General features: G+C 37.2%; 1 protein-coding gene across 6 annotated transcripts in view; it reads right to left on the bottom strand.

Annotated features, from left to right (window-relative positions):
• Positions 1 to 16530, bottom strand: part of TULP4 (TUB like protein 4) — a 142844-nt gene that overhangs the window by 101649 nt on the left and 24665 nt on the right. For 5 of the 6 annotated variants that reach the window (XM_079331028.1, XM_079331029.1, XM_079331031.1 and 2 more), the window contains exon 2: positions 11304 to 13591. In XM_079331028.1, coding sequence (XP_079187154.1) covers positions 11304 to 11555 — 252 coding nt within the window. In that variant the 5' untranslated portion in view covers positions 11556 to 13591. The remainder of the gene's footprint in view (positions 1 to 11303; positions 13592 to 16530) is intronic. The other variant, XM_079331033.1, reaches the window with a different exon arrangement.

Below are 16530 nucleotides of genomic sequence, written 5' to 3'. Positions count from 1 at the left end.
CAAAACTCCCACCCTACCTACACTTCAGGCTCATTCCCACTTCTACCTAAATTCTGAGCTCTTTGCCTATTCTCATAAAAGCTGCTATCACTTAATGTGAAATTAATTACATATTAGATGCCTACATCAAGGAAGTAAAAACCTCTGCTTGAACAAATGCTAGTAAAAGTACTAATGGATGCTCACCAGATAATACTATCTATTTTTCAACAGCACAATAATAATATTGGAAAGCTTACAATTTCTATACAGTGAGTAGAAGTAAAACTAGCACTTCAGCTGCTGCCAGTATTTGCACCAATAGTTTAAAAATAAAATTTTCATAGCAAGGTATTTTTGAACAACCTAGGAGACTAGAGTGCCTTCAGTATTAAATAGCTTTCAAATTTCTGCCCTCAAGATGACAAATGTAAAGGCCACAAAAAATTTAAAAAGCAGCTGCCCAAACACATCAAGTTTAAAATCTTTTAAGTCTGTCTCATTCTTTTCAAACAGGAGATACTTGCTTTTAAACCTTGGTGCATCTCAGTAAAAAAGTCTCATGCTCAGAAATTACATTGAAAAAAATCTCAAATGAAGTGATAAAAAATCCACCTAGTGCATAGCATAAAAGTATATATTTCTAGTCTTATGGACAAGATGGAAGTTTTTTAAATCTGGCAAACCTGATTACTGTTACAATTATGCAACAAAGCTGTAGAAATAGCAATTAAAATGTGAACGAGGCATTATGAAGATATTTTATATGTATGGAAACAAAATTATCTGCATTTGCCTCAAAAGGTAGTGTAGGATCATCTGGTTTTAGAGAAGCATCTCTCCCATTTCATGCTTTTAAATGGCTCGTTTTAGTTGTCAGCAGCAAGACCTTCAGGATGGAAAAATGCCCTACACCTGTAATTACTGACATCCACTGCCTTGCAGCAAACACAGTCATGTCCCTGACCAATATAATCACAACTACATCTCGCTTCTCCACTCCCAGGCAACTGAGGAGGAAGCTGGAAGAGGGAGAACAATTTTAACACTTACTAAGTGACCACAGGACTAGAACCCTTATCACAATTACCCCAAAGAAACGTCAGCTTCAAACATGTCCTTTAATAATACATAACACTGTATCAAAATCTAATTTGAACCTGTTTATTCAACAGAACAACCTTAGGGAAGCCATAAGGCATAGTCACAAAGTATCACTAGTTTCATAAGCAGTATGTAAGAAAATGACAATAGCAAAATCAAATTTGTTAACCTCACTGCTGGATTTGTTTCTTCTGGAGAAAGAACTTGGGGTAGGACAAATTCCATCATTATGAACAATTCTTGATTTGAAGCACTGCTTCAAAAGGCTTCTGATTTCCTTCCAGTGGGAACAGCATCTCTGTATATGCCAATAGGTATTTCTCAATAAACAAGCCTTGGTTTACATTTCTATAACTTGAATAATTATTGCTAATATTCAAGAAAGCTAAAGACACCAGATTTCTCTCACAAATGAAATGCAAAGTCTGGAATCTCTAATTAGTAAGAGGACTACAAAATCTGAAGAAACCATTGAGAGTATTATTTTGGAAACATTAAAAAAGCTGGAAATGCAGTGAAATGTAAATGAAACAGGTAGGTGATGATTTTTCATAGGAAAACAGTAATTCCTACTCTAACATCTGTGATCAATGGGATATCTTCTGGGCAAAAGCAGAATTGCTAAGATAATGAACATGAGAAAACATTTAACTTAGACACCAACAAACATAACTTATGCTAAGGCCTCATTTTGTACCATAAAGGAATCTGAGCCTGGACAGGAGAACATTCGATGTTCTTTCATTTCATATATTTTATTCAGTACTGGTCCAATTTAAGTTTTCACGCATATGCCCAGCTCAAGGTATTATCAGAACAAGAAGTGACAGGTGCCCTCAAACTGCAGCCTTTCTCAAGGTACTTAATCCTCTGCACACTTTTAAGACACCTTATTTCAAGGAACGAAACATTTTGAGCATCCATTACTTGAAATAAACACAACTCCCTCCACAGCAACACCCTTTATTAATTAATCAGGCATTTGACATTCTCACTTCTGTGCTGGAACCACAGTTCCATTCTATGCTCGTATGAAACTGCTCAAATGAAGAGCAAGATATTTGTATATTATCAGGCTCAAAAAATACTGCACAGGACCAAATTAGAATTGGAGGAAGGGAAAGAAGAAGAAACAATTATTTCTTTATAACAGTCCTAATATAAATTCCCTGTTGTATCCCTTACAAACTAAGCTCTCTAATATGCAATCAACACTCCTTTTACCCAAAGCAGAGCATCAGAAAGCAATCTCACTGTATCCTCAAAACAGCCTTCTGGGATATCTTCACATGTATCTTGACAGATAATGTCATTCCTCAAGGAAGGTCCTCATTAGGGAAGCTACAAATCACACAGAATGAACTAGACTGGAAAACACCTTTGAGATCATCAAGTCCAACCTATAATCTAACACCTCCTTATCAACTAAACCATGGCACTGAGTGCCACATCCAGTCTAGTTTTAAACACATCCAGGGACGGTGACTCTACTACCTTCCCTGGCCAAATAATTCCACAATCACCGTTCCAGCAAAGAATTTTTTTCTGATGTTTAACATAAACTTCTTGTGCAGCTTAAGGTTAGATGCCCCATTTTTAGTATTTTGTAATTAATCAATGAATCAAGATTTTTCAGTCTCCTTTCTACCTTTATTTTTTTCCATTGACATAATTCTCTGTTTTGTCTCTACCCGAAAAATGAACTTGATACTTCTTTTAGTGGAATTTGTTTTCCTGTGAAATTCAACCCCCTCTAGCTCTTTCAGGTTCAAGGCTTTAGAGCTATCTCTTCCCTAGGTGGAAGGACACTCTTTTTGCCACTCAGACCATATTTCTTGTTTAACAGGCTGAAACATTCACTCTTTCCCAACTTCTCCAACATCTCTTGCAGGTGCTTATATCTGGTCCCCTCTCCAGGACACCACTCAAGACATTAGCAGGACATGACCACACTGCTGATAACCAGCCTTCTGCTGCTGGCCATGATCCTCTGGAAGTTACATCTGTGGAACTGACTGCTGCCTTCTGCTGACTGTCAGTGCATGCCAGATCCCCCACACAGCTCAGCTTCACAAGAGCCAGTGCCATTCTCCACTTGGACAGCATTTTGAGGCCGGCTGTGCTCCAGCTGCACTTATGGCTCCTGCACATGGGCAGGTGCACGCACACACCTCTCCTGGGCAGCACGCATCTGCTGCTGCATGTCTCTTCACAGCTCTGCCTTGTCTTTCCCTGAACAAACAATTACTTGCCATTTTCTCATTTTACAAGCAGATGAGCCAACTCTGTAACTGGGGCACTGCTATTTGTGATACAATTTCCTCCAGAAGTCTGATCTTTCAATGTCGACATTTAGCAATTTTTATTATTTTGAAGCAGAGTCGTAGGTTTGTATAGCTTACAACAGACTCACATTAGCTTCTTCTAAAAACTTTTCAAACACCATGATTTCAGCATCCAAGCAGCTCCTTCTCTTCAGCTCAATGACAAATTTTCCTTCTCAAATTCTGTTTCTCTTATGAAGCCACTCTCACATCCAACAGCTTGACTTTCTTTTGCATTTTAATATCCTTTGCCTGTAACTCTGCATGAGGATTCTGACTATGCTCTCCAGCTCTTTGACTACTTGGAAAACCATCTGGATTTCTCCTCAGAGAAAAAAAAATTCCTCCTCTTCTAGCACATCAATTTGTTCTCGTTTTAGCCAAACTTGAATGGATTCTCTCCACACTTTTGTATATTTAGCACTTCCTGCCTGTCTTCAAGAGCTGTTTTTTTTTTGATGCTGCTTCACCAATTTTTGTGCAGAATATTTCACTTAGATTTACAAATAGATTTCACAGATCACAGAGTGATTGGGGTGGAACTTCTGGAAGTTCTGAGCTCCCTGCTCAAGCAGGGACATGGATTTGCTTGCCAGGACTGTGCTCAGATGGCTCATTTGATTATTTCCAAGGATGGAGATTTGAAAACCTCTCTGGGCTATCTAAGCCACCTGCCCTCACAGTAAAAAAAACATTTCCTGATGTTCATGGGGAACTCCTTGTGGTTTAGTTTGTGCCCTTTACCTCTGTCACTAGGAACCACCAAAAAGAGCCTGGCTACATCTTCTTTGCACCCTCCCTGCAGGTATTTGCATACATTAGCAAGATTCTTCTGAACCTTTTCTTTAGGCTGAATAGTTCCAGCTTTCTGTCCTTCCTCATAGGTGAGGTGCTCCAGTCCCTCAATCTCTTTGTGGCCCTTCACTGACCTCTCTTACTGGGGAACCCCCACTCCAGAATATGATGCTCCAGGTGTGGCCTCACCAGTGCAGAGGGTAGGGACCACTGCCCTTAAACAGCTGGCAATACTTCTGATGCCACCAAGGACACAGTTTGCCCTCTCTGCAGTAAGGGTTACACTGCTTACTCATGTTCAACTTTCTCATTAGGGCAAACAAAGCTGTGCTCTCTTCATTAGTAAAAGCATCTATGTACATTTCTTTTCCTTAAAATGAAAAAAAAAATATATCGATGCAAAAGGATACTATTTCCCAGTATACAAATTTGTCAAGTAATTCTAGAACTGGAATATTACAATTCTGATGAAAGAGGAAAGCTATAAATCAGCATTTCTTTCTGAAAATGCTCAAGAATTTCCCCAATTCAACTTCATTTTCATTACTTCCCATAAAATTTGTATAATACAAGTGGATTACTACTCTTCAAAGATGTTCCTAATGCAAGGAGGATACTGAGAACTCTCTCAGAAGTTCATGCATGTTCACAAAGAATTGTTATTAAAGCAGAGATGTTGGTTGCCCAAGGATAAGTACCTATAAAATATATTTTGTCTGTTCTACTACATTCTAGCTACACTTGACAAGCAGTTACTTGGTACTGTATATTCAATTATATTGTGAAATGTTTATAGTTGGTAATGGTATCTTATCTGTTCAGACTATCTGTAATTTGATGAGTTCTTATGGGAATTGTTTAAACCAAGGCAGCATCCTTAATGATCATTATGGTTCAGAAATGCTATCATAAAACCTCATTTCTACACTATTCACATGCTCAGTATGTATGTATGCCATGCAAGGCCTTCAGAATTTCATACTAAATTCTTTATTGAACACTTTACTCAGAAAGTATTTATATTCCAAGCTTAGGTATCCACTGTCTAATAGGGGAGTAATCTAATCTATTCAGTACATCAATAGGTCCTCATCATTAAACTCCTGTTATAGAAAATGCATTTATTCTCCTTGAACACACAAATTATCTTGTGGAACAACTGTTTCTACACAGAACAACAAAGCACCTTTATCGTAATTCAAAAAGCAAGAAAAGCCCCTCAGGCATATAATTATCCTAAAATATGCATGTTATCATCTTTCAGCAATTTTTGAATAAAAGCTTGGGGTAATTTCTGATATACCTAAGATTGATTCGGCTTCAAACTTTTTTTGAGTAGAATTACTGAACAACAAAACTTTAGCAACATGTTATGGCATGATAAAATTTTAAACTGCATGGATGACCCACTTACAAATATAAATAATTTTGTTTAAAAGCTGACAGTATTGTTTTCACATCATATATTCCTTTTTTTCGCCCAGCTTCCAGGGCAATTATCTAGATGCTTATTACTACAAACCAGAACAACTGTAATTTAGAGTTTTGCAAAGCTGGTGACCTAACCTATGCAGGAAACAAACTGCTGCATGACCTACAAGAGCAATTTTCAAGTAGCAGATCAATGCAGCATTACCAACTCTCATTACTCAGCAACAATTGTGGCAATATTGGATGGTTTGCTTCAAAGCCACAAGTGCATAAGAATAAACATTGAACAGAGAGGCTGGGATTCTGAGGCAATTGAGAAAAAATGGACAGACAGAAAAGGCCTTTCACGAAAATATTTTTGAAAGTAGGAGCTGGGTGTGGCTGGAAAAAACCAGTACCACAAAGAAAAAGACTCACTGAAAGTGGCCACAGTTCTTAGAGTGAACAAACTATACAGAAAATGTACTGTACACAAGTTCAGGCTATACCTTGCCATTTGCAAATTGATACAGAGCAGAGAAATGGGAAACAGTAAGACTGCTATCTGTCATTTAAGGGAAAAGGCTCAAACATTTCCAACTTATTGCTCCATTTATTTCTTTAACAATTCCCCTAAGAGAAAGCTGTGAAAGACACCTCTGCATTGCCATGGAGCATGCAGAAACTTCAGAAAAGGTTATAAAGATCAGTAAAAGATTATCAAAAAGGTTTAAAATGCATTATGGCTCTTTTAATATTTGCTTTAAGAAATAAAAGCACTCAAGCACCCAGACTAAGTGCAGAGCAGACAGTTCAAGAAGGTGCAATAAGGAGTCTAGATGAAAGCCCAACACGTCTGTCCTTTCTGAAAACAGGCAGGCAGAAAAGCCTGACAATACCAGCCACAGTACAAATCCAATAGAGCCACCACAGTCAGGCACAGGACCTATTGTCCCACAAATCACTTCCCACTAGTTCTGCCTCTCTCTCTGCATTATTTTTCTGTAGCCATAATAGTTTAAGGACAGAGGAAGGGCAAGGCTTGTAGTTGTATCAGGTAGGAGGGATGTAAAAACTACACAAGCTTTCAAAAATACAAGTCCTTCTTCAGAATCTTGTATGCCCAAAAGCCTGTCTGTCTTTTCCAATTACACTAGCTTGCTTTAACAAAGAGACAGTATTTCTGCCAACAAACGTCCTGTTTTCTTTGTGCAGTGACAGAAAAACAGAAAAGAGATCTGCAGTATCACTGAGGCTTCTAAAGCCAAAAGGCATCATCATGGCATCATTCTACCTCAAGATCTTTTAATTATTCACAATAACAACTGTTCCAGCTGTGTCTGAAGGCAACATTTAATACAATGGATCCATACATAAAGAGCCACATGCTGATTCAATTTTTCTGTCCAAGAATCATAATAAAATTCACATTTAACATCCAAATGCCAGTTACATTAAAACAAAGTTTAAGCAAACAAACAAACAAACAAAAAGTTTTCCTGTATTGTTTTTCTGTGTTCTTACCAGTGACACTACAAATCAATAAACACTACGGAAAAGGATTATTTGTTTAGGTTTAAAAATATATTTCCTAAACAAGCAATAGCCTTCTGGAAAAAATCTGCTCTGCAAGACACATGCAACCTAAAAAAAGTGGGATAGGATAAAGAAAAGCTTTCTCTCTTTTTAAAACAGGAAAAACCATTTTTAAGCTGCTTCTGCTCAAAATCAAACAAAACCAAGAACTGTGCAGAACTTCAATAACTACAGTAGTATGAAAACCAACATGCATTGAATATTTTTAAAGGACTGTGTTCCTCTGTAAAGCTAATTCATTTGACAGTCCAGCTGAGATACATTTACATCCTTATCTACCAAAACCTGTGCTAAATTAAACAGGGTGGGTCTTTTGCAGCTGTAGACATGTGCTTGGAACATTCAAATATGTACAATGTAACACAAATGTAAATAAAGATGTATGACAAATGTAAAGAAATTATTTCCTTTATCTTTACAGTAAAAAATGTAAAATGTATATGCTCAATAATGAATTCAGCTTGTTACTTAATTCACTGCATCTAGTTTGCATATACTTGTAATACTTTTTAATGCTTCAGACTAGCAATTAGCATACTGAATCTTATTAAATATATCAAAGATGTCTTTTTAGTTAGCACAGTAAAAAGCAAATGTACACCTGCAAAGCATTTTTTTAAGCACTAGTAATTTAAGAAACATTAAGTGCCATAAAAATTGGTATCAACTTAATATGCTAGACAAAACAGAAATCATAAGAAGAAACACTTACAATGGCACCATCCAACCAATTAGATTTGCAGACACCTTACAAGTATTTCACTGGAAGGAAAATCCCTATAAAGCTAATTGAAGCCTCCTAAATTAAGTTTGGGCTTTTCTTCTAATTATCTCTCTCACAGCCCCTGTTTTTTCCCCAGAAAACTCAAGATGGATCAGATGCTGAAAGCTGATATCTCTGGCTCTATAAAAAAACACTCAGCCTGGCAAGCTTCAAAGCCTACTGGTCACACATATTGTATCACAAAATGCAATATTTTCACCCCTTGCCACAGAATAAATGGGAATATGCTTATTTTAATTCTGTGATTTTCTTAGTAACTTAAAAAAAAAAAGAGGCTGTTGCAAACTCTAACAACAAAATGAAGTAATTGTAGAAACACAAGGGTGGCTCACACTACAACACTTTTAATTCTAAATTATTGTTCAACATGATGAGTCATTCAAATCCAGCACTGAAATATGCATGTCAGTAATTCAGTCCTGGGGATTCCGCATTCTTGTGTGTTCTGATAGGCTACAGGAATGCTATTAGAGTCAACAAAATATACCAAAAAGATTTCAGTGAATCTCTTCAGCATTTTATATTCATAAAATGATTGCAAAAATACATCACAAGCATTCACCTTCTTGACTCACTTAAAATAGTCTCACATTCTTGCCAGAAGCAAAGCCACATTATCTTTTCTTCTATATTTTCACTTTAAAACTAAAATACAATGTAGTTCTCTGCCCACAGCACATTGTTAATTACACCCCAAATGGAAAGCATTTAGCCTTTACATTGTCACACTTCCATTCTGTTCATTTCAGCATTTTATACTTAACAATCAAATGCATACTAATGTTCAAGTATCATTGTATGACTGAAAAGCAATAAGCTTCACTTGGCACCCTAGTTTCATCCCAGAGAAAAATATTGGTATAAATCACCATTTATTAATAAACTATAAAATAGATATAAATCACTATTTCTGGGAACAAGACAACACAATATGCTTCTAGAGCTGGTCCACAAATCAAACAGGCTCTTATGAGTTTTAAGTCAATCACAATTTAAGGGCCCATTCTGTGCAACAAATGTGGCTTTAATCAGACACACATACCAGGATGTGCTTGAAAAATCAGCATTTTCCATTATGAATGGTGGTACATAGCAGAGACATTGTTGGTTTGCTTTTTAACAGTAGAATAGAAAAACAAAACATTCATTTCTGCTTATGTTAATATTAGCAAAAGCCCTGCTGTTCAATATTTTCTTTCAAGAATCTCTCAGCAGACAGATTTAGAAGAAAAGGTGTTTTCTAAAGAAAAAAATCTCACTGTCCATTCAACTATATATCTTTAACATTCCTATCCAAATCAGTGGGATTCTCTTATAAAAGGATTTAATTCAGTAGGCCTGGTGAAGAGTGTTACATAACACATCCTGTAAGAATACTTTTACTTACAATGATGGTCAAAAAATCGTGACAGTAGGAAAATCTGACAGCAGCCAGACTCATCACAGAAAGCTTCACTACAGCCACTTGTCTCTTCCTTCAGTTGTATCCCACCATGTCAGTTTTGTTTTACAGACGTAAATTGGGAGTCTCTACTCTGGTCACTGACACAATTCCTGCTATCAGGAGGATTGCTTACAGGAACACAACTCTTTATTAATGACAAGCTTGACCCAAACAACAACAACAACAACAAAAAGATTCAAATAGAAAAGTTTCATTTCATTTGAGTCTCTCTCTCTCATGCCAATCACTGTTAGCTGAAAGGACGTGCAAACAGGACAGCTAAATCCACACGGAAATGATGCAGTGACCCAGAAAGAGACTCTAATGGCCAACTGAGTAAATAAAGCAAAATTAGCCAAACCCAAAGGGCAGCATGCTCATGAGCATCTTCTCCACTTCAATGGGCACATACTGAAACCTGGTCTTGTATTTCCAAGTTCTGCAATAAGACTTCCCATTCCTGTAAACAGCACTTCCTACACGGTTCCCAAAACACACATTACACAAAAGAAGAAAAACAAGTTCCCATGTTTACAGAAAAATTAGATAAGAAAATATGGAGAAATGAAAAGTGATTGTTGTATCACACAAAAAATTAAACACAATTTGTAACGGAAAATGAAACCAACAACTAGCTGTCTTTCAAATCAAAATGCTGGATTCAAACATCATTCTTCCCTTTGGGAAAATGTGGCTGTTATTTTTTTGAATGAGCCTGATACAAATATATACATGAATCTGTCTTTCATCTATACATATAGAAGTTTGTATGATTTACCATACACCCACACACTTTCATACACACAAAGCATGTGGAAGCAATTATTTCAGACTAAGGGCTGCTCCCTTTTTTCCTCAAAAGAAGATTGTTATTAATGTTCCACAATTAAAAAACACTACCCCCTTCCAAAACTTCAGTGCAGCTTGTATTCAAAGGGCAACATATATCCCCATAGTCCACCCAATAGACAGCATAAGAGACAAGAAAAAACACATTGTATCTTTGGTTTCCATTTCAGTACTTAAAATGTCATTCCACCCACCAAACTAACAGCAAATCTTCAATTACAGATTCTTCTGAAAGAGCACATCCAAACACATCCTAACTAAAAACCAGAAACAAACTATGCCCTCGCTGCTGTCTAAGACACTTGGTATGCTACTGGGCATCACCTGCACTTTCCATGTAGCATTACACAGAGAAAGAGATGGGTGCCAGGAAGATGATAAAGCACAGCTGAAATATCAGCTTATACCAACAGATTTATGCCTTTCAGAAATCAAAAATGGAAAAGTTTTTCTATCACCGTACTCAGGACAATGCCTTGCACACTGAAGTTGCAGCATTTTACGGCAAGGTACCTCAGCATTTCACTGAAAAGTCACATTTGGCCTTTTTTCTAGCAAAATGGAAAGTTTTTCCAGATACAACAGCCATCTCCTGTCACAGGCTGTTCCAGTTTGCAGCTTCTGAAAATCTGGCAGACTTCAACCAAGCTTTTCTCCCATTCCCTTGCCTTTCCACTAGTCTTCCAGGCCAGACTTTACTACTGTATGAAAGCAGTCGACTATCACAACTTTTAACTTCCATTAACCTGCATTTATTGCATCTGCCTGGAAACTGGCAGGTGCCGGGGAATGAAGGAGAAAGTAGGCCAAACCAAAACCAGACACATTTCCAGGGAACCTCCCATCATCAGTCTTACATGCCTGACTTTACCAGAAAAATTCCAATTGACCCAAACCACATTTGGATTAGTCTTGAGCCTCTGTTATACCACTCTGCCAAATTTCAAGAAGAATACTATTAAAAGAAAAATAAATTGAGCTATCAATTTCTTGAAAGTGTAACACACGTTTTGCTTACCTCACTGTTGTGGCCCCTCAAATTGAAGTTGATTCTCTGAGGGGTGTTCCGGTCCCTCCTGCAATGGCTGGAAGTAAAAGTGACGCCTACAACTCCTCTGCCATTGCCTGTTGCCAACCAGCCTTCCTCATAGTACCGCCTCCTGCACACTGGTTTCTCCTTCTCACTTTTGGGGACTCTGCCTTTCCAGGAGAGGCAGAGGATGTTGGAATCGCTGCAAAGAACAGGCCCATGTTCCACTGCTGCATACATGCTTTTTAAATATTTTATTTTTTGACATAAGAAAGTAATATGTCTAGTGCACAAAATTTAAATCAATTTTTTTTTTTTTTTATTGGTAAGACTGACCTGGGATAGATCATTGAAAGGGAGGAGGATAGGGTCAGTGTTTATAAATATCCACCAAATGCATAGTGAAAAATTCCTCTATAAAAGATGATGGCAGTTGGCTAAGAAAAAGTAACACTTAAAAAAAAAATTCAGGTTCATTTTTGTTTTGAGTCTGTAGAGTGGGGGTGCACTTATCCTTTGGAGAAACAGCTACTTCATAAGAGGCGCTCAAGAAATGGTTAAGTCATCTTTTTGCTCAACTTGATATAATCTTTATACAGCCTGAGATTCCAGTTTAGCGTAATGCAATTCCAGAGACAAAGAGTTGCAAATGTGTAGGTTTCAAGTAACTTAAGGCTTTTAAAATTTCCTCCAGTCAGATTTTCTTCAAAAGTTCGGTTGCAGAAATTTAAACACACGCACATACATATATATGTATATATATGACATTCCTCTTTTCCAAGCTGCCCTCTGGCATATCTTTTCCATCGGATGTGTTTCTGCTGCTAAAGCTGAAAGAGATTGCATAAAGGGAAAAAAAGGCACACAAACCGTGTGAAACAACAGACCCGAACTCGTGCAGGCACTGGTGTGCCAGGCCAGTTGGGAAATCCCTCTTGGTACTGAACCGCTCGTTGGACTCAAAAGTTTTTGCAATCCAAAGCCAATCCAATTTTCATCGCAGCACTTTTTTTCCACCAGAGACCCAACAGCCTGAACTGTTTATCACGCTATCTTGCCTGCTTTCCCACTTTTTGCTGCCACACACGAATGAAAAAGAACCCCCTCTTCATTTATAGCAGAATCAAAAATGCTCTAAAGCTTTTAGCTTTCAAAGGAGATAAGTTTGCCTCAGGTGAACCATGAAGTTCTCTCTCCTGTGAAACAGGCTAAAATGTCAAGATGTTTTTCCTTTACTTTTCCCTTTTTTCTCTGCTACAAGGAATCACAGACTTTTCATTCAACCTAAAAACAAATGCCAGAATTAAAGCACATCAAGTAAGCACTCTTTCAAAATCTTCTAAAATTCAAGGAAGGAAGAGATATAATCATCTAAAAAAGAAAGAGAAGCAGCATTAAAAATCTGACTTCCTGGGTTCACTATTTCTCTAGGTATTTTCCTTGCTTGTTTGATCGGATCTTTCCTTCTTGAGGCTTGTCTACAGCACAGATTCATAGTTCCAGACACAACATTTGCAGCTGTACAAGAAGGAAACATATGAAGTATTCCAATCGTTTTATTTGAATAACATTTATGAGCTCAAATAGCTAGTATTTTACCACACTAAGTGAAAAGAGGAAAAAGGAGAGGGAGAAAGACTATGCAAGTTTGATGACCTGGTTAACTCAAGAAGGACGGCAAGGTTTGCTCAGTTCAATGCCCAAACTTGTCCCATAGTTCCTCAACTTATTTACTTCCAGTCATCATTACTCAGCAGAAGGTCACGATTTATTAGTCCATTCACAAGCTACTGAGCCCAAAGCAAAACGTGCCAAAGACCATACATTATTCCTCTGCTGGAACTAAATCAGTTTCCTTCCTTTGCCCTCTTGATTCTTCTGTTTCCCTCACAGCTACTGATTTAGATTGTGGAGGTATTTATTAGGCTTTTTCTGCACAGAGGTTGTTTTTTTTCTTTCTCTTCTTGCAAACTTTTTTCACCCGTGAAGACCATGTGGAAAGTTGAACATTACTGGCAGGTGTCTTTCCATGGATTACTGATTCCTGTGCTGTGAAGTTGCTCCATCTGGTTCTCAAATTAATTTTCATCAATTGCAAGGCTCGCAGGAATATGCCAGAGTAAGTCTACTGATGACAAAAACATGTGTGTTTTCATGTACATGCAGTGCACACACCAATCTGGCACTCAGAGCTGCATCTGCCTTTTCAATTTAGGTGTGGTGATCTTCTAAGTCGCCCGCTACTCAAAACTTGAAATCCCTGGATTCTTCCAACTCTGCAAGTCAAAGCACACACAGAAAAACAAAGAAGTGAATAAAATAAGCCACAAAACAAGTTAAAGATACTGGTACTACTGTTACACTAATCAAAGTAATATGGTTAAGATTTTATATTGGACTCCTATAAAGTATATTACATATATAATTCAGACATACGCATTTGATATATTTGTATTTGATACACACACAAAGACGAACTACAAAATTTTCTTTTTCACTTCCCAAATTCCCAAAACTTTACACAATGGACATGTACAGCTGATGAAATGTATGTGGGAAGGATACTTTGGGGGGCAAGAGGCAGGGGAAGAGCTTCATCCTGCTCACAGTCTCTGGGGCAAAGTCTTAAAGATTTCATAACTTTGAAGTGAAGATGGAGAAGGGAGATGTTAGTGGTAGAGCAGGCACAGAGTTAGACCCTGAGGCACACAAACAGAATCACAGAATGGCTGACCTGGAAGGGACCTCTGGACATCATCTGGTCCAAACACTGTGCTCAAGCAGGGTCACTTGGAGTCAGTTGCCCAGAACTATGTCCAGGCAGCTTCTAAATATCTCCAAGGATGAAAACCCTATGAACTCTCTGGGCAATCTGTGCCAGTGCTCAGTCATCCTCACAGTAAAGTGTTTCCTGATGTTTAGAGGGAACCATCTGTGTTTCAGTTTGTGCTCATTGCCTCTGGTTCTGTCACTGGATACCACTGCTAAGAGCCTGTCTCTCTCATTTAATTCCCTCCCATCGACTGTACACACAAAAAAATACCCTTATGCTTTTTCTTCTCAAGGCTGAAGTCTCAGCTCTCAAATTTTCCTTAATGAAAAAATGCTCCAAACCATGAAAATACAGCACTGAACTTATCAGTCTCAAAGAGACTGGGAAGATTCCTCCAGGGCTTAAACTACCACTTTAAAGAGATCTAAGGTACTTCAAAATTAAAGCTTAAAAGTCTGAATCAATACAGATGAATTTAAAAACTATTCAAATCCTGCTTAAATCTCCATTTGAAAAAGGAGAGAAAAAAATCCCTAAAGTCAGTTTTATACAAAAGAGTGTAAATAAAGCACAAGAGACCAAGCAAAAGGCCATTCAGGATATTCCAGAAGTTGTATCCGAAGTGCACACATTTATTGCATCTACACAGTTACTGCTAAAGAGAGCTCATATAAATTCAGAGCTGCATTCATAACAGTCATCAGAGCTGTAAAAATGGTCTTGTTTTTATTACATAAAGCACTATACTGACCTCATGTTTCCTGCAATTAACCACTTATTTCAGTCTAGTATAGACATATTACTTCATTTTGTTTTTAAAAAAGGGAACAGATAAGAAAACAAATTTATAGGCACAAAGGCAAAATTGTAAACATTACACAGTTGGCTGACTTATCAGAAACACTGTCCATGAGATTTAGTGAGTCACTGCCAGACCTCTTCAGCACTACAAGTCACTGAAGTTTTAAAAATAATAGCTGCTATTAATTTCTTTTTCACCATGGCAAGACAATGATATGAGAAAAGCCACCCTTCCAAATTTCTCATGCTTATCAATTACAGCCCAGAAAAAGTTCATATATAGGAAAACACAGAAAAACTTTCAGAGTATAATGGTTTGTAGACAAACTTCTGCATTTATTCCACAAGCAAACTTGATCCCCTGAAAGATCAGTGCCATTGTTTCCATACCCACTGGAATCTTCCTAACAGACATTCAAGAGTTGACATTTTATATTAGCAGCATGAGTATTATGATGCAGTCCTTTACTAATCTTACAGAGAAATTTTTAAAAAATGTTTACTGAGAAAACAGTCTCTGAAATACCAGCTAGAGCAGAGTGAGGTAAGCACTAACAGAATTGCTTGAATTGTACAAGAATGATGAGATTACAAGTGGATTTTAAAATACAGGTAACTATAGATACAATGTCTTTGCATAAAATTTGTATGCAATTTCTGTTCTTATTCACTGCATATAAGATTACCAAGTTTGAGAAAAGGACTCATCTGCATCTTGGTCAATAACCTTTTCCCACCTCCTATTTACAATCACTTTCAAGATTAGACAGACCAAAGGCTTCTCCTCTAATATCCAAATTGCGTTAGAAATGCTGGACAGCGAGAGATGAAAATGTAAAATAATTACAAAAGTAATAAAATTAGTCATTATTCAAATGCATTATTTACATATTTTCTCAATACAATACAAACTATGAGAATATTTTACCTTTAAATCACTGAGAATTGACACTACCTTTATGTTATATTCAGACAAGAAAAAGACTTTTAAGACTGTAGTATCAAACATTCAAAATACAAACTGATTTAAGATTACATATATTATATATTAACTATTTCCATTCCCTTCTTCTCCATTTCCAGTCACTCTGTATTTCCTAAGAAATAGCCCAACTAAAAGATTCAAGTGCTAGTCTTCTCTCTAGAAAATCAGTAATTTAGACACTCCCCTTCTGCCACCATTACAGCAGTCTCACAGTTCTGCCCATTTTCAGATGCTGAAAACAAGCTTTTTGTCTTGTTTTCCCCACCATGGAACACCAGAGTAATGGTTTCCATCTCTGTTGTGAAATGTGTAATAGCAGAGGATAAGAAGCATGGTAGAAGAGCTGGGTGTTACCTGCACAATCCTACCACCAGTCCAAAGTCAGTTGGGGATCCCCATATAGAGAACTTGACCTTCCAGATGGAACTCTTTCAAAGTAGATTTTTAACTGAAGATTTTTTATAATCAAACTTTATAAACCTTTCCTTCCATAGCAGTGCAAGGATTAATTACAGAAGTACACCACAATCTGATTTTTGCTGGTAAATTCTCTAACACTAAGACAATAAATATCAACAAATTGCCTACTTTAACTCTCATTTAAAAGGTAGTTAAAAATATTTTTTCTCTGTTTTTTCCCCTTAACAAGGGAGATG

This window comes from Erithacus rubecula (assembly GCF_903797595.1).
Source record: "Erithacus rubecula genome assembly, chromosome: 2".
Taxonomy (NCBI): domain Eukaryota; kingdom Metazoa; phylum Chordata; class Aves; order Passeriformes; family Muscicapidae; genus Erithacus; species Erithacus rubecula.
This window is presented reverse-complemented; position numbering and strand designations above follow the sequence as displayed.